The 17,357-nt window shown below is 43.2% G+C and overlaps 4 protein-coding genes across 5 annotated transcripts; 1 reads left to right on the forward strand and 3 right to left on the reverse strand.

The window, feature by feature from the left end:
- Window positions 1-218: 218 nt before the first annotated feature.
- On the reverse strand, window positions 219-4,777 carry LOC104802502 (nucleolin). Its single transcript, XM_010526143.1, has 12 exons — window positions 4,259-4,777; window positions 3,418-3,968; window positions 3,240-3,329; window positions 2,908-3,147; window positions 2,425-2,646; window positions 2,059-2,350; window positions 1,653-1,966; window positions 1,450-1,553; window positions 1,225-1,322; window positions 1,059-1,132; window positions 893-983; window positions 219-698 (listed from the first exon to the last, which is right to left on the reverse strand). Exons 1-11 carry the CDS (start codon window positions 4,554-4,556, stop codon window positions 894-896), a joined length of 2,373 nt encoding a protein of 790 aa, XP_010524445.1. The 5' UTR covers window positions 4,557-4,777; the 3' UTR covers window positions 219-698; window position 893.
- A 266-nt stretch (window positions 4,778-5,043) lies between these two features.
- On the reverse strand, window positions 5,044-7,317 carry LOC104802503 (rac-like GTP-binding protein RAC1). 2 transcript variants are annotated; one of them, XM_010526144.2, is made up of 7 exons: window positions 7,007-7,309; window positions 6,800-6,887; window positions 6,296-6,405; window positions 6,106-6,169; window positions 5,751-5,815; window positions 5,498-5,563; window positions 5,044-5,408 (listed from the first exon to the last, which is right to left on the reverse strand). In XM_010526144.2, the coding sequence occupies exons 1-7, from the start codon at window positions 7,136-7,138 to the stop codon at window positions 5,307-5,309; spliced, it is 627 nt and encodes a 208-aa protein (XP_010524446.1). In that variant the 5' UTR covers window positions 7,139-7,309; the 3' UTR covers window positions 5,044-5,306. The 2 variants fall into 2 exon arrangements, with proteins under 2 accessions (XP_010524446.1, XP_010524447.1); XM_010526145.2 differs by having other exon boundaries at window positions 5,317-5,408; window positions 5,751-5,888; window positions 7,007-7,317.
- Window positions 7,318-7,766: 449 nt separating this feature from the next.
- On the forward strand, window positions 7,767-9,720 carry LOC104802504 (putative casein kinase II subunit beta-4). Its single transcript, XM_010526147.1, has 5 exons — window positions 7,767-8,152; window positions 8,260-8,478; window positions 8,586-8,695; window positions 8,808-8,973; window positions 9,245-9,720. Exons 1-5 carry the CDS (start codon window positions 7,927-7,929, stop codon window positions 9,373-9,375), a joined length of 852 nt encoding a protein of 283 aa, XP_010524449.1. The 5' UTR covers window positions 7,767-7,926; the 3' UTR covers window positions 9,376-9,720.
- Window positions 9,721-9,895: 175 nt separating this feature from the next.
- LOC104802505 (eukaryotic translation initiation factor 4G-like) lies at window positions 9,896-16,715 on the reverse strand. Its single transcript, XM_010526148.2, has 9 exons — window positions 16,357-16,715; window positions 16,084-16,217; window positions 15,785-15,916; window positions 15,609-15,673; window positions 15,418-15,474; window positions 13,904-15,199; window positions 11,021-13,815; window positions 10,486-10,680; window positions 9,896-10,383 (listed from the first exon to the last, which is right to left on the reverse strand). Exons 1-9 carry the CDS (start codon window positions 16,560-16,562, stop codon window positions 10,053-10,055), a joined length of 5,211 nt encoding a protein of 1,736 aa, XP_010524450.1. The 5' UTR covers window positions 16,563-16,715; the 3' UTR covers window positions 9,896-10,052.
- Between the last annotated feature and the right edge of the window lie 642 nt (window positions 16,716-17,357).

Raw genomic sequence — 17,357 nt, forward strand, 5'->3', positions numbered from 1 at the left:
AGCAAAAACAACCAAACAACACCACCAATGGTGAGAAAACAAACCAAGACCACCAAACACAAGCACTCAATTCTTCCTTTTACACCACAAGGCATCTCGGATATCAGCCAAGTTTGGGATTTGATATCATTGCCGCCATGCTTCAGGGCTAAGCAAGGAATGCCAATGTTCTTGGGATAAGCAGCAGCTTCCCTTGATGGCTGCAATTACCACAGAGGTTCACAAAAGCATACACCTTACCATTTAGAGAATTGGCACCAACTCTCTTGAGTCCTTGCCAAACCAAATCAAAGAACCAGAGATTATGATTGGAGGTGGGCTTGTGGCCATCCGTTTGTAAAAAGTCATGGATCAAATAAACACGCTAAATCTCTGTCCTTCACATAGAGATAACGCCTCCTGGACTGTCCATTATTTGGGAGTCTCTTTGGAGTTAAACATAAAGATACATCAACAACCATCTCTACAAAACTAAAGCTCGCCCATCACCACCATAGATTAGCTGAAAGCAGGAGGAGGCATGTATCGCTTAAACCATAGGCCACTCTTTTGTCTTGACCATAACATTCCATTGAACACTAGACTTCAACAGTATCATGAGGCTGCTATCCTTGGCAAGTCTGCTTCTTTCCGGTAAGGACCATGATGAATGAACTTTGCATGGCCAACATCCTATAGCAGCCTTTCTCATGAGACATCTGTTCCATGGACAAGTTTATCACTTTGTGACCATTGGATCCATATTCCCAGGTCACATCCTCAACGAAGCGATGCAAGACTTCCCACGAAACCATTTATCACAAAATGACAATAATAACACACAGAAGATGCAACTGAAACACTTTAGAGGAGCAAGCAAGTATAAAATAAAAACCATTTGGCTTCAACTTACATTAATAGTATGGCCCGGGACCGCTGCCCGAGTAACTGCTGCCACCCATGCCTCGGCTAGAGTAGACTGATGAATAAGAGCTACCTCCAACCTGCCATACAAGAATAGAATGGTTTAGATTCCGAAAGCTTCAAGAATAAGAAATAGAAGGGTCTGCAGCACATACATCCCTTCTAGATATGTAATCGCCACCATAGCTTGATGAGTACATTCCTCCACTATCACCACCACTGTAAGAACCTGAAAGCCATAGAAGGTTGCAGCTTGACAAATAAACCAAGAATATTTGCATCTCATGAAAAATTGTTAAATGTTAAGTTACCAGAACATACCTCCTCCATAACCCATACCCTGTCGACTGCCATACCGTGAGTCTTGACTAGACATAGTACTTCTGCTGCTTCCATACCCTAGACTTGATCTAGCAAACCTATAGAAAACATAGGAGTGAAAAAAAAAGAGGAAAAAAAAAGAAAATGAGACACTAAATCGAGAAAATGAAAATATGATAAATATCAAGTTTCAAATTCTTCAGTTTCCAAACAGTGAGAGCATACCTATCCCCATAGGCTTCCCCGTATTGAGGTGGACCAATATCATATTCCAAACGGGCTCTCGAATGGCGAACATCAGCATCAGCATAACGAGGAGGAATGTCATCCTAAACATGAACACTCATCAAAGAAATGTTTCACTCCAGAAACTTGGGGGCAACCCAGGAAACAAAGAATCAGACTTAAAGACAGGAAAAGACACGGACCATTGCGGAGTATGGACGCTTTGATCCAGGAACCGGCTCATAACCACGTGGTCGTCCTTCATTGTAACTTGGAGGCCTCTCAAATCTTTGACTGTAGAGGTCATCCATGAATGGCCGCCTCATTTCTGACCGAGAAGAACTTCTAGGCAGATCTGGATAACCAGAACCACGGGTTGTATAATCATCCCTATATGACAGATGCCTCTCAGGTGTGAGCCTGGAGCTGTAGTCAACAGCAGCTCGGCTTCTTGGGGGAGGAAGATCATCACGCCTTCCATATTCTCTCTTCAGGCTAGCCTTTGGATATGAAGGAACTGGCAGAAATTCGGAAGACGTCATAAATATACGAGTTACAAAAGGCTCAGAAAGAAAATTAATGAAGAACAATCCAAGGTCAAATCTATACCAGGAGGTCTTCGGTCATATGACCTAGGGGGAGGCAATGGCCTAGCTCTTGCAGGCGCAGGTGCAATTGGGCGTCTTCTTCTTGATCCATCAGGTTTTTTTGAACTAGGAGGTAGGGCACGAGATCCAATGCCTCTAGCACTCCTTGATGGTAGGCTACGAGGTGGTGGGCGAGCCCATGAACTCCTGCCAACCCGTCCACTTCCATGCCTAGAGCGGTGATCCGATCGGCTGATGTGCCTGCCTTTACCTCCTCGCTGAAGAGGTCTAGATAGCCTTGCTCTAACTTTTGCCTGATAGAAGAGGATGTATGTTAGAAACTGACAAAAAAGCATGCAAAGAAGGATGATTTACCAAAGATGCATACCTTGTTTTCCCCTACACCTAGGTCTGAATTGTTGATGGCTTTCGCACAAATCACAGCAGCCTCATGAGTATCGAAAGTTACAAAACCAAAATCCTTCCTCTTGGCAGACGGCATGTTACGAGCAAGCTCAATCTTTTCAACTTTACCATACTTTTTCAGCAGATCCCTTACACGATCTTCGTTCCATGAAGGTGACAGACCATCAATGAAAATAGTCTTAACCTGAAACAACAGAAAATTGAGTCAGTTATCATTAAGGAAGACAGACGTATTGATATCTAAAAAAACAGAAGAGGAAAAAATAGAAAGTCCGGAGTCAATATCCCAAAACTTAATTATGCACGGTACAAATCCCAGAGGCGAAATGAAAGCATCTACTGCCCAAATGGAACTCCTTCAAGGCACTATATAGAACATCAGAGTGCGAAGATAGAAGGAAGGATGGAAAACTGAACGAAGTAAATGCCCCTGTTAGATGAGTACCTGGGCCATTATCTTATCACCCGGATCAATGAAGGAATCAGCAAAAGAAACCTTTGCAGGTTTCTCAATTCCAAACATCACATCTTTTTTCTGGAGGCGTTTGTAAGCATCCTTGGCATCAGAGCGAGATGAAAATTCCAGAAAGGCAAACCCTCGGTTCATGCCTGCATGGTTGTTGTCCTCTACCAAGGTTATATCATCAACATTATCAACACCATAGTGCTTCAGCTTCTCCCTCAACTGGAATGACAGAAACGAACTAATAGTCAAGATTATCAACCACAATGAACTTGGGTTTTACTTACTTACGTACGGAAATCTCATATACTTACAGCTTCTATAGTCCATGTCTTGCTAATGTTGCCTAAGAAAAGAGTGTCGCTGTCCTGGCTGGCAGTCACGCCACACTGTTTACCATTGATCTGCAGCAGCAGACATCAAGAAAAGATGGTTTACAAATATGTAAAGGCATATTAACACTCAGACATATAACAACATGTAGAAGATTACCATTGGGTTTTTAAGCTCAGTCACAGCTCGTTTTGCCTGTTCAACAGATGCAAATCGCAGGAAAGCAAATCCCTTATTCTTCTTTGTCTGAGAATTCTTCATAAGCCTAACTTCCATCACCTCACCCACTTGGCCAAAAACTTTCTTTAGGTCCTCCTCAGAAGCATCCTTGTCCAATCCACCAACAAATATCTCAAACTCCTTGCGCTTACGCCGTTCCTGGACAACATCTCGATGTTCTTCTTCTTCTTCCACATCAGCGGTTTCAGCATGCTCGGCTTCATCCTCGATATGCTCATCATCTCCTTCACTATCAAGCTCCTCAGGGCCATCCGCAATCTCGTCCTCTGCAAGGTCACCTCCATCATCTTCAGCCTCGATCTCCTCCTCCAGTTCTTCGTCGTCTTCATGAGCATCCTCCTGTTCTAATTCTCTCTCTTCAAACTCTTCCCCACCATATTCTTCAGGTTCATATTCTGTTTCATTGTCATCCAAATCCAACCTCTCATCTTTCCCATATTCATCCATAGAATCCTTTGTCTCATCCTCCTCTGCGATCAAAAGGCGAGTAAAACACCCAGACAATTCAAGGTAAGATAACGTTTGTTCAGGCTCAGTACCCCTCGAAGATACATTTATCTTCCTCCGAATTTAAAATAGATTCACCAAAATACATCTCATCCAAAATTTAATGGTCATGTATTCAAAATCATTCCGAAAGGAATCAATCTCCGTACGAATTAGATTCGTGATAACCAACGAGGGCAGAGGACACGACTTAGACAGCGAAAGCACCACAACCAACAATAACCCACTTGTAACCGGATTGAAAGAAGCTTACTTTTCAATGAAACATCGCCGTCCGCATTCGATCCGCGTTCAGCCTCCGCAGCATCGCCATGGAAATCCGATTGCGTCTGCTCATCAACAGGACTCTCTTCCTCGACAGATTTTTCCTCCCCACGTATCTCTTCCTTCGCCTCCACGGCATCGGAACCCAAAGGCTCCTCGATCTTCACTATTTCTTCACCGGCGGATTCAGGCGGCGGGTTCAGGGCCTTCCGAGTCGATCTCGTAACCCGACCGCCCCTCCTGGCGGCCGCCGCAGCCCCCCCTCTCTTCACAATCTTAGGCGGCATCTTCTCTGTCTTTTCCCCAAATCTGACCAACCCTACGAGTGATTACAGTTCCAAAGACGAACCCACCACAGGAAATATCAACCCTAATCCGAAATTCGAGCTAACGATGATCGAATTGGAAAAAGGCAAGAGCTTGACCAAAATAACGGGTCGACGATGATATAATGAAATCGCGCGAGAAACCCTAAAGCCCCGGAGCAGTAAGCGCTTATTCTACACACACAAAAAAAAGGAAAAAGAAAGAGAAAAAGATACTTAAGAAAAAGACGTGGCAACGTAGAAAAGTCGGTGTAAAACGTGGCGGTAGAAACCTCGAGTGCCAACCTTAATCCACGGTAACGGTTTACCATTTATAAGGACCAACTGAAATTTTCCTCGGTAAAATCAGATATGTATCCAATTCACTCATTTATGTAAACACTCTCTCTTATATACATACACATGTATGTATATGCATGTATTAATACGTCATCATATGATGTAAAAGTGAAGGGGAAAGCGAGAAGCATAACTTCATTTGCATTCATTTACAATACGAGAGTTGGCTTACAAATTATACAAAGCACCCTCTACTGCTACTTCCATCTTCAAACTCCTCACAGTGACACCAATGGCCAAAAAAAAAAAAAAAAAAGCTGCAGACTTTATCCGCAAGAAGCGGAGAACACGCTTAGAAGATCAAGAAAAGGGAAACCCAGATCGAATTGTAACTCAGACGTTTGTTCAGAGGGGTTGATAAGTGGAATTCGATCAAAGAACACCACAGAATCCTCCTTGCCTTCTCTTCTGTTTCTTTGGCTTTGAAGGGTGGAGTACTACTTTTATAGCTGCATCGAAAACTGCTTTCACGCTCTGCAATGCCAAAGAGATTATCATCATCCTATCCATTCAGCTAAAGAAAATCTGATAGGGGTGATGAGGGATGAGATGAGGAGACCGACCTGTTGTGTTTTCGAGCTGCATTCAACATATGCCAATGCTCCTATCTGCTTCCTTAGTTCCTGACCCTGAAAGATGGAGAGTGGTGTCAGAAAAACATTCAGCGTCAAGTGGAAATTGGTCCTGTGTTGTTGCGGTTGATCTCATCTCACTTGCAACTCTCAGAGAGTTTTATAACATTGAAGGAAAACACATCTAGTTTATGAATGGTGAGCATGAATTATAATATCTCGGGAAGAATCAACGCTATGGTACCTGTTCTGTAGAGATCGTGCAAGCTCCTGGATAGCTCATTAGGAACTGTTTGTCTTCTCTGAGATCTGCAACCCAAGAGGTTTCGTTTTATGTTTACTGGTAATAGCATGCTTCTGTCTGAAAAACTAAGGTTGATCACTGCACAAACATGCATCCATGTACACATGTTTGAGTAAACCAGAATGCAAGAGGGATAGGCAAGGGGGGGGGGGGGTCTCCTACTTCAATTTCATTATGGTCCAAACCCGACACGTAGTTACTAGTAAGCCAAGCGTTTAGAGAGACTGATAACTTCACCAGGAAGCAATGTTGTAACCAAGATCTGAAATGGCAAGAGAAAGATTTCTTTTTTCACCTAATTTCGTCCCCACGAGAACAATGGGCACTGATGGAGCGTAATGTCTCAGCTCGGGGACCCACTGCAAAAGAGGAGCGGAAAGCAAAGCAGATTAAGGCATCCACGAGACAAAAGGGAAGATGAGGAGGAATTAGCTGTTGCAAACATCAGTCATGAACCATGATGAAGAGAAAGAAAGTCTTTTAACCTTTTTGGCAATGTTCTCAAAGCTAGGCCTGCTGATGAGGGAGAAAGCAAGAATGAACACATCTGCTCCTCTGTAACTCAGAGGTCTCAGTCTATTGTAATCTTCTTGTCCTGCATTATACATCAACCACTACCAATTGGATCAAACCCTGAAACCTCTGAACAAGCACCAGAAATCAACAGAGAAGACTCAATCGGATGAATTCTGGATAATCTCATTCCAGCAAATGACAGTCAAGAACCAACCAAGGCAAAACCTTTACAATAGCAGATAATTAGGGGGTGAAGTGTAGATATCAAGGTTGAAAGCCCGACAGCTATAACCCATTTCAGTTGCTCAGAATCTACAGTATCAACACAATTCCCCTAATTTTGGAGTAAAGCTCATCACTTTTGCATTGCTGAGAATCTCTATCTACTATTCAGAGAGAAAAAGATCAAAACTTTGATGAACAAGATTAACAAAGAATGTTTAACCAAAAAAGATTAACAAAGAATGGCATACCGGCGGTGTCCCAGAGGCCCAAATTGACAGTTTGCCCATCGACCGAAACATTTGCGCTGAAATTGTCGAACACAGTGGGAACATAATCCTGTAGTACAGAAAGGCACCAACCATCAAACCCAGAAAGCCATGACCATCACAAAAACAGTCATAGAAATTACGAAAAGAAAAACAAGAAACTGAAGCGTGTAAGAAAACGATGCAGACAGTGGGGAAAGTGTTGCTGGTGTAAGAGATGAGAAGGCATGTCTTCCCAACAGCTCCATCTCCAACAGTGACACACTTTATGAACCTCGTTGCTGCTGTTGCAGCCACTGAAGCTGTTGTTGTGGTGGTCATCCCACTTGGTAAAGCTCAAACCTTTGCTTCTCGCTCTCTCTCTCTCTCTCTGTTTCTGTTATGGTGTGGACAGAGGGATGAAGAAGGAGAAGAGGAGCAAAATTTTTGAAAGAGGGAAAAAGGAAAGAGCACTGTCACTCAGCACTCCTCGAACTTTAATTTGAGCTGTCAGAGAGGCAAAAGCCAAAAGCCTAAATCTTTTTGGTGGGTTTGTTATTTCCATTTTTGAGTAGAGTTTTGCTTTACCCATTTCTTTCCTTTGAAATTTAGACGTGAGGTACCCTACCCTTAATTTTTTTCCCTGCTGGTGAGGCCATTTCCCATAAATTCCTAAGCAAATTGCATATGATCACCAAACGCCATCATTAACAAGAAGGCAAAGGTGATTCCATTATTACCATTATCTTACCCCAAAAGAAACCAAAAACAGAAAATGTTTAGATTTTCTTCCTTCCTAGGATGATAATATTATGATTTTTTTTAATTGGAAAAAGATTACTTCATTTCCGGAATAACAGGGCCAACATGCTTAGGCCCAATTTTAGCCCAATGGGCTCCATTTCAATAAATAATTTAAAAATTGGAAAAGGAGAACAAAACAGCAGCTAACAGAGAAGAAAACACAGGGAACCAATCAAAAAAAAGAAAAAGAAAGAGGAAAGGATATAAAAAAAACCCTAGCTTTCTCCGTCTTTCTCCTTTCTCCCACCAATTCACGCGCAGAAAGTCAGAGACTTTGTGAATCTAATCTTAAAATTTTCATACTTTCCTTCCTGGGGAATCGACTAATGTACAAGGACCGAGGCGGAGGCGGAGGGTCGTCGAGATCGGAGATCCTCGGCGGCGCTCTTGATCGGAAACGGATCAATGATGCTCTCGACAAGCACCTCGAGAAATCTTCACCATCCACATCCAGGGTTTTCGCCTCTAAAGATAAGGATCATTTCTCCTTCCCTTCCACTTCCACTGCTAAATCTCAGCCGCCCGATCACCGCCATTCTCGCTCACCCGATGGTTTGTTTGTCGATTCGCAACTGTTCCTTCTCACTCTGTAGTAGAAACTGGTGTTTTGAATTCCTTGTTTAAAGTTCTGATTGATTTGTTGTTGCGTTGATTTGAAGTGGGATCGGAGACTGATAGCGAAGGATCGGATGTTAGCGGTTCCGACGGAGATGATACGTCGTGGATCTCGTGGTTCTGCAACTTGCGAGGGAATGAGTTTTTCTGTGAAGTCGATGAAGATTACATACAGGATGACTTCAACCTATGCGGCTTGAGTAGCCAAGTCCCCTACTATGATTACGCTCTTGATCTCATACTTGATGTTGAGTCATCGAACGGTACTCTCTCTCTCTCTCTCCCTCCACTCTCTCACTCTGTATAATGCAAGAGAAATGAGTTTATCTCGCTGAGATTTATCGGGTGCTGTGAACTGCGTTATCCTTAGGTGATATGTTTACGGAAGAACAGAATGAGATGGTGGAATCCGCCGCTGAGATGTTGTATGGTCTTATTCATGTCCGCTACATTCTGACCACCAAGGGAATGGCTGCCATGGTAGACTGCTTCCAACTACTAAGCAGCCAGTTTTTTCTTCGGCTGTTCTCATTACTCTGTTTAGTGGTATGCGGTTCTCTGTTGTTAACCACTTATTTGCTAATCTCTCCAGTTAGAGAAGTATAAGAACTATGATTTCGGGAGATGCCCGCGTGTTTACTGCTGTGGACAGTCGTGCCTTCCAGTCGGGCAGTCTGATATCCCGAGATCAAGCACCGTGAAGATATATTGCCCGAAATGCGAAGACATATACTACCCGCGATCCAAGTACCAAGGCAGTATCCTTTTTCTCAGATTTTGCAGCAATCTGGCATCTGTTATCTTGTTCATGTTGGTGAAACCTGTTGCTTCGTTTGCATTTGATCCAGTGAAAGGCTGAGTTCATCAAACATTATATGCTCTCTGCAACTTCTGCATGTCACATAGATACAGTTGCAGAATACCGCATTAAGGAAAAGCATATTCATCTTTGTGGTGGCATGACTGTGCATAATCTTTGTAGGACACGAGAGTTTGGCTGAGTGGTTCCTTAAGTAGTTTTTTTTGTAGACATTGATGGAGCCTACTTTGGAACAACTTTTCCAAACTTGTTCCTGATGACATATGGGAACCTAAAGCCTCAAAAGCCATCACAGAACTATGTCCCTAGAATTTTCGGCTTCAAGGTACACAAATCATGATGATATTCTGGCCAGCCATGATCATACAGTTGGTGGCTCGACCTTCTTCTGCATAGACAATCACACTGATTCGAGTGGAACACGCCACGTGATTCAAGGATGAGAACTAGGAAGAACATGAGGTTGAGTTCCTGATGGAAGCTCGGAATTGCCCACAAACTGTTCAACTGCTTGTTTGTTGGAGAATAACTAAAAAAAGGTGGTTGGATGTTAAGAATTCTTTCCCTTTGGGAATTTTAATCAATTGTTTGTATGGTGGTTTCCATTTTGGATGGTTGGATTCTTTTACTTCTTTGTTTACTTTCCCAGCAAATTTTGGTTTGTGTAATGTTGGCAAGTTTCTTATGTTACTCGGAACAAAACCGTAAAATGATCAAAGGTCTGATCTCTTACATTTCTGATCCTGTCCCTACCGTCAAAGTTTATTATCATATCTCCCTCAATGCCAATCTACAACGAATCAAACTATGCTAGAAAAACCAACCCTTTTGTGCTTGCTTGGAAATTTCCATCATGAAGGTTTAATATGTGATCAAGGAATAAAATCTAAAAGGGGAAAAAACAGAAGGCGAACACTGCTAATATTAACCCTCCAGATACCTCCCTTTGTCCAAATGAGTGAAGCGCTAGAGACAAGAAGCAATATCCCCTCACAATTTGATCACAGTGCTCTTTCACTAAGTAAACTTGTCTAATATCTTCGACCGGTTTGGCTCCCTTGGTTTGAATTCCTCGAGCCGCAAACCCGAATTTCGACGTATCTCATCGAACGCAGCCTCACCCGTCTCGGATTTTATTGTCTCCATGGCACTCCCGATGACATCGCCTCCTAGCCCGAGCTCTACTATGCTTCCTGGCTCCTCCCCTCCCTCTTGTATCAACCGCCCAATCTCTGCCAAGGGGACTACCTTCTCAGTCACGACCTTGCCCAAGATTCTCCCGAGAAACTCTGCTGCTCTGGGAGCATCATTGACAGCATCCTCGAGAGTTGTCAGAACAGATTCAAACCTGAGACAATTGGTGGCACGATTTAAGAAATGTGGGTCGGGGAAAAAGGTACAATTGAGTGACAAGGGCACTCAGGTGTCAAGGTGTCAATCTTTTGCATACCCTTTCACCAATTGGCCTTCACTTATGGTGCCATCAGGAGATTTCACAAGATTAATGAGGAGCTTAGCTAAAAGATCCCTTTCCATATCCTTTCTCTCGAATGAATCAGTAACCCAGAGAGAAATCATTGTTGGGTGAAAGCCGGGCGAGTTTAGGTCTGTGATGCATAAACCAACCTCCTTCTCATCTCGGGCACTGCACATGATAAAACAGTCCTCATATAACATCTTGATTGATACTAAATAAGAGCGTCTATGTAAGTGGACAAGTTTAGATATAAAGTCAGTATTACGAAGCAGTGACCACAATTTTTCAAAATAGGATCAAAACATGCAAAATCTCAGTAATGAAAAAAATCCACAATCTCAGGTGGACATATTGGCAATAGAAAGACATTAACCTGCAGATGAATGAGACATAAGTTCTTGCAATTACGACCTCAGGTTGTCAGAGTCTGACATACTATTAGATGCAGCAGTATCAAACAACTCTGAGACAAACAAAACAAATGGAGAGCTGGAAAGAAGAGATTTACCTGTAAAATTCCTTAATTGCTGCCATAGACATATCATGTAGGCGTTCCTCTGACAAAACGTTTTCAGTTGAAGATACATCTTGTCTACGCATACCGGATGAAGCTCCTAAAGACAGATCAGAATCAAGAGCAGGACCTGCAGAGTCCCTAATACCATGACTAGGGCCCTGCTCTTGAGAACTTGACCTAGATCTTCCATAAGCAGCAGGACTTGCAGGTCTATGTGGGCCAAAACCATTCAAACCAGCAGGTGCTCGGCTCAAATCTCCACTGGTCGGAGATATATCAGACTGTGAAGCACTTGATGACGCTACCGCTGGTCTTCTAAAGGACATTCCTTGACCAAGACCACCTTGGGGACCCAATGTAATAGACTCCCCACCTAATGTCCTTTGAGGCATTGGAACTGTCCTGCCGTCATAAAGTGTTCTCTCCTCAAACCGAGCATCCTGATTACCAAAACCACGGCCTTGAGGTAACCCATGATAGTTACCTATTTGAGCACCAGGAGATGCCAGCATGCCTCCTCTTGGACCAAAGTCGGAAGGACCCTTTCTCATTGAAGAACTGATGGGCCCACGTGTAAGCCTGCTAGTTTGAGTGTGACGTTCTTGAGCAGCATCTCTGTGCACTTCCTCAATTTTCTTTGGGCCCTCGACTTTCCTTCTTTGCTGCCATTTGTTCTTTCTCAGATCAATGGAATCCTTCAACATGAACCTCATTCTGGAAGACAGTTCTTGTTTGTTAGACAGCATTGTCATTTTCCCAAAGTAAGCATCTATTAATGCCTTTGCTTTGGGCTGGTCAATCATCTCTCCTATCGTGCTCATTAATTTACACAGAGCCTCAATATTCTCCTCATCGGGATCCTCAGAATACCCGAGCAACTCCTTGATGCATTCATGCATGATTTTCTCAGTCAACATCCTTTTCTTGTACAATTCACCGATAAGTCTAATGTTACCCAGCATTCTCCGTCGAGCCTTAAGTCTCTTTTCTTCTCTTTCCACGCTTGTTTGTTTTACTTCTCCTTCTTCAGCTCTGCTAGCTTCATCTTCTTCTCTTTCCCCCCTCTCAAATTCTTCTTGGCATTTGTTAAGAAGCAATCTTTTGAAGGTAATCTTTTCGCCATTCTCAGTAAAATCAGGCAACTTACTCGACAGTTGCTGGCAGAAATCTGCATACATCTCACAGAAAGTAGGCTCCATTAAGGCTTTGTCAAATATCTGTGAAATGACACCCTTTAGTGTAACAATATTTTCGATGTTAACACTTTTCACTTGCTCAAACAGTTTTTCAAAGTTTTGAGGGGTCAGCTTGTTTAAGATGCCCTTCAACTGTCTTTGCTTGGCCTCTTCTTCATCAGCCACTTTACCAACTTCATATTTCTTCTCTGCTCTGTGCATCACCTGTAGCGGAGTATGCGGAGAAGGAATCAAACCTTTTTGCTGGAAATTAGCAGCACGTTGCCACCTTTCAGCAGACTCGGGACTATTTCGACCCATTCCTCCAATGGGACCCACAGATTGCATCGCTCTAGAAATTATAGGTGCCTGCACACGCGGGTTTTTTAAAACTCCTGAGTTTCCTCCTTGACCAGGTCGGAAACCTACATTACCTCCATATCCTGAACCAAAAGAACCAGGAGTCTTCATCCATCTATCATCAACAAGCACATTGCCAGAGCGTCGATCTAATCGGGAGGCACTTCCTTGTCGATCCATAACTTTTCCGGGGCTACCATAAGAATCGCGTCCAAGATGAGATGCACCCACATTAGCACAGATCAGGAGATCTGCAATATCAGGCATGACCTCAAAGCCCTCGGGAAGAGAAGTACACTGATCTGCAAACTTAAGGAGGAAGTCCCGGGAGTACTTCTTTTCCATGCTCTCATAGATGTCTTTGAATTCGTCTCCTCTCTCTGCATTGACAGCATAATCTGCAGATCCCAAATTTGGCGAGGAGACATCGACAGCATCCTCCCAGTCTTCTGGTTCATTTTTCACCTGTGCAACTGCCTTGGGGGATTCAGCAACAGCATGATGTCCATGGACAAGTGCCTGTCTAGGGTTTGAAGTATCACTGCTCTCTGAAGGTGTTGCTGCTGTCTCTTTCTTTTTCTCAGGCCCTTTGTAAGCCATGTAAAGGTCAGATGTTGTGCCCGCAGCATCTGCTTTTTGAAGAATCTCCTTTTTCTTCTTCTTTCCTCTGGAAGTAGTATTTTTTGTCATGTTTGATTCAAAAGAGTGATCGGAGGGAACATTTGAGCACTGTGTATCAGCAGAATGTAAAGACACAGAGCTCAAATTTCCTGTAACATAAACTTTTTCAGAACCTGGACATTCACTGGAGGTACCATCCATCCCACCATGTGCAGTTCCATTCCCCGGGGCGCTACAATTGCTCATTGGTTCATTTGAATCATTCCTTAGTTCCACACATTTCGAATCGGGTTGTTCCACAGAAATTTCTGACATTTCAGTGTGCTTGTCAGTCACACTCAGATCACCTCCAACATCGATTCCTCTAGCATCACGAATTCGCTCCAGCGGAGAACCACTAATCTCTGAGGAAACAGGGGTTGAATCTTCCACAAGTCTGTCTACATTTGAGTATGGTTTGTCAGAAGCCGAATTATCAGAAGTAGAAGACTCCTCAACCAGTTCCTCCCCAAGCCCATTGGTAGGTGGAAGCGATGGATCTTCCTTAGGATTAATTGTTTCAGAAGTTAACTGATCAGAGGGTAGACCATAATCAGAAATCTGAGGTTCTTGATTAACCTGGCCAATATCCTAGGAGGCAACACCAGAAAATCTCTTTAGAATGTAAACAGAACATAACAAATATAAAATATCACAGAACAAAAACACAATGATGTACCTCGTTTGAAGGACGAGGCGATTCCTTCTTGCCTGTTTGCTTCTGGTGATCTTCAATAAGGTTTGACTCATCCACCGTCTCACCTAGTCCGGTTTCAGTTTTTGCAACTGGAGCATTCTCCCCAGATGAAGTAGCGGGAGGAGCAAATGAGGTGGATACCCCGGAGACAGATCCAGGTTTCATTTGCTGTGAAGAGCTCATAGAACCAGAATCCACATTCTTTTGTGGATAAGAAATGTTAACTTCCCCAGATGACCTCATTACTTGAGGTGATCCGAGTTTTTCAGAAGCAGCAGCTGGCTTCACCGTTACCTTTGCAGTTGCAGGTGCACCAGATGAAATTGCATATTGTGAATCGCGTTCATGCGGCGCAGATGAAGAAACAGAAGAACTACGAGAAGGGGCAGTGGGTCTGATTAGTTGTGATGAGCTATGAGCAGATTGATAGACAACTTGTCCACTCTGAGAGCCTTGAGCTGGAAAATTAAATCTTGGTGCTTGGGAATTGGATGTCATCGGGCTACTGTTTAGCGGTACAGAAACAGGGGGGAACATGGCGTTGGTGTTATATGAGCTCTGCATATAATTAACTGGGCGAGGAGCAAAAGATGGTACTGGCTGGGATCTTGGAGGCATATTGGGATGAATCGCAGCCACCGATCTACTGTCTGAATAATTATCGCCTCGCCGGTCAAGCCTCAGCTCCTCATGTGTGTCAGGATGAGTAATCTTGACAGGAGTGACCTTACGTTGTCCACCAAATTTTCCTCCATGCTGCTCATGATGTGGGCTCACACCCACACCCACACCCACACCCATGTGACCTAACTGAGGATGAATCTGAGCACCAATAGGAGTTGCAAAACCCATTCCCTGTGCCTGATGCATCATACCCTGATGAGGCATCGGGTGAGATTGTAGACCTTGAAGAAACATTTGCTGCTGAATTTGTGGAGTATTTCCCATAGATAATGCCATAGGCATTGGCATCTGAAATGGGGTGGCAGAGACATTCTGAGGCGGCAAATGCATATTTGGGCCACCAAAATGCACAGGATGAGGAACCTGAGGATGCTGATAAGGAGTCTGCACAGAAGGCATCCGAATAGGTAAGCCGGTGGGCTTTTGAGTCGGACTTGGAGGGGTAACATGTGCAACCTGAACATCCCTTTTTTCCTTAGCTGTTGCATGGGCTTCTTTATTGATGGAATGATTATCCATAACCTTATTTGGTAAATCTTGCTTAAGGACAGGACTTGGCGGATCTGGCACTTGCTTAAAAGAACTTTGGTGCATCTGCAAGTAAAGATAAAAGCCATCAAAACCCATTTTAAGAAAATATTCTATCAGAAACTGGCCGGGCTATCAACCAAACCAACACAAGATCATCATGCGTTTCGAAACATAAAAAAATGTGTAAGACACAAGCTATCCATCATCATGCAAGCAAGCAGGAACTGATCCAGGTAGAAAACAGTCCCATTGATGGCAGAGAGAAAAAGACTAAGGTGGACCTGCGCATGTTTCTGCTCATCCAAATTTGGTGGCGCTGAGCTAGTTCGAGCAGGAATCTACAAAATCAATATAAAAGCAGAACCTTTAGGTGCTGATAAGCGCATCGAATAAAATAAAGACACACTAGGATCTCCAATGAAAGCAAAGAAAGAAGCAGACAACAAACTAAATTCAGAAGTAGATGGTGTACCTTCATTAAGTCAGGACCAAGTGATCCAAATTGGAAAGAAAATGCTTTAGATGCATCCGCGGAGGCTGCCACAATACACCACAACCATTTACGTTAACAGAAACGAGTACTTTCAGTTATGCTCTTCAAATACAATGCTCTGTACACATATAAAAAGAAATGCAAAACAGGCCTACCCTTAGCAGGGGCTGACGGCTCATTGGTCTTGGAATTAACGGTGGAAGACTGAGAAGTTGGAGCCTTTGGAATAGCTCGGATGCTTCTGCCGGTAGAGTAAGAATCGGTTTGATTGGTGGCTTCACTAATAACTGGTTCATCATACAGACACTGTAAGAGATCTGGACTAATAGAACTCGGCCCAAGAGAATCCTCCAGCAAAGTATCCAACTTTCATCGGATTCAAGGGACCGTTTTAATAATTTAAAATGAGAGACAAAAATGCAGGGAATGTGAAACCCCATTATTGAAGTCATACCCTGAGACCGAGACTGTACATTGGAACCATTCTGACAGTCAGGAGGAAGAGGAGCGTCCTTGGAAACCGAATGATTAGCAGGCGACAAATTCACCCGAGACTGCCCTCCTAGAACATTGCCTGGCTTCTTAAAGCTGACAAGAAGAAGACACGAGACACACCGCCAAACAAATCAACAAAACCACGACACAAGATTTCAAATTTTCGCATCACGATTGTTCGGACAGAGGCCTAAATTCGAATTTCAAAACAAAACCCCATCGAATCGAATACCTGCGATTCGAGGAAAACGACGATGCAGAGGATACTGAAGAGTCGACGGCAGAGGGACGGGCGGGCGCGGAGGCTGCGCTTCCGCCGCCTTTACCGTAACCGCCGGAGGCTGATCGCTGCTGCTGCTGCTGATGGTAACCGGCCAAACGCCCAGTTCTCCGGTATTGTGTGTCACCTCTGTCGGACCTCGATTGATTATAGGACATATATACGGAACCCTAATTTGCTCCTTTGAAGCTTAATTTTACAGCTCCGTGCTGGAGTGAAACGCTACACATACGAAATTAGGGTTTTATTGGACGGAGATGAACTGAGGACGAAGAGAGAGAGAGAGAGAGAGAGAGAGAGAGAAAGGAAATGGGAAAAAAAAACTAAATAGACGAAGAGAGAAAAGGAAAATAAAAGTGTGAGCTTGGAAGTGGCTGTGGAGTAAATAAGGGAAAGCAATAGGGGCAATATAGGGAAACAAATTAAAAATGACCGAAACTTCGGTTTGGTCAACGAAAAAAAGTAGGGCTTCGAACGGATGCGGAGATTTTCTCAAATGCAAAAATATTTGAAGCCATTTGGCTTTCATATAGGGATGTATTTTTTCCACCAAATCCTTTATCACTTTTAAGAATTATTATTATTATTATTATTATTTAAATTAATTTTATCAATATACTGATTTTCCCGAGTTTCTTGATGACGTGGACGTAGCCAATTCATATGCCCAAATGAGAATCTAAAAAAGGCTTCGCATTGGGCTTATTATCGGCCATTTAATCTAAAAAAAAGTCTATTAGGCCCATACTGCAAAAGCCCAAGACTAACTTACCAGAGAATTATAGCCGCTCCAAGCTTTAATTAATTAATCTAATTATAAAAGAAACGATTGGTTACCACGTCAAAAATTAATTACGGACTAAATAAAAAGGTTGTGTTTTTTTTTTTACATTAGACGTCCTTGGAGAAATCCCAACAAAATCGCTCCGCCTTATGATGAAAGCATAATATAC

The sequence above is a fragment of the Tarenaya hassleriana genome, unplaced genomic scaffold (assembly GCF_000463585.1).
Source record: "Tarenaya hassleriana unplaced genomic scaffold, ASM46358v1 Cleome8, whole genome shotgun sequence".
NCBI lineage: Eukaryota > Viridiplantae > Streptophyta > Magnoliopsida > Brassicales > Cleomaceae > Tarenaya > Tarenaya hassleriana.

Excerpts from the sequence above, each read along its gene's own strand:
- LOC104802504 (XM_010526147.1), top strand. The coding sequence starts at position 7,927 with ATGTACAAGGACCGAGGCGGAGGCGGAGGGTCGTCGAGATCGGAGATC. Across the intron at positions 8,153-8,259 it reads CCATTCTCGCTCACCCGATG|TGGGATCGGAGACTGATAGC; the intron begins GTTTGTTTGTCG and ends GTTGATTTGAAG. Across the intron at positions 8,696-8,807 it reads CCAAGGGAATGGCTGCCATG|TTAGAGAAGTATAAGAACTA; the intron begins GTAGACTGCTTC and ends TAATCTCTCCAG.
- LOC104802502 (XM_010526143.1), bottom strand. The coding sequence starts at position 4,556 with ATGCCGCCTAAGATTGTGAAGAGAGGGGGGGCTGCGGCGGCCGCCAGG. Across the intron at positions 1,323-1,449 it reads GGGGAAGCCTATGGGGATAG|GTTTGCTAGATCAAGTCTAG; the intron begins GTATGCTCTCAC and ends TGTTTTCTATAG. Across the intron at positions 1,133-1,224 it reads GGGTATGGGTTATGGAGGAG|GTTCTTACAGTGGTGGTGAT; the intron begins GTATGTTCTGGT and ends TATGGCTTTCAG.
- LOC104802505 (XM_010526148.2), bottom strand. The coding sequence starts at position 16,562 with ATGTCCTATAATCAATCGAGGTCCGACAGAGGTGACACACAATACCGG. Across the intron at positions 15,917-16,083 it reads TGTACAGTCTCGGTCTCAGG|TTATTAGTGAAGCCACCAAT; the intron begins GTATGACTTCAA and ends ATGATGAACCAG. Across the intron at positions 15,475-15,608 it reads TTGGTCCTGACTTAATGAAG|ATTCCTGCTCGAACTAGCTC; the intron begins GTACACCATCTA and ends TTGATTTTGTAG.
- LOC104802503 (XM_010526144.2), bottom strand. The coding sequence starts at position 7,138 with ATGACCACCACAACAACAGCTTCAGTGGCTGCAACAGCAGCAACGAGG. Across the intron at positions 6,406-6,799 it reads GGGCCTCTGGGACACCGCCG|GACAAGAAGATTACAATAGA; the intron begins GTATGCCATTCT and ends TGTATAATGCAG. Across the intron at positions 5,409-5,497 it reads GCAGCTCGAAAACACAACAG|AGCGTGAAAGCAGTTTTCGA; the intron begins GTCGGTCTCCTC and ends TTGGCATTGCAG.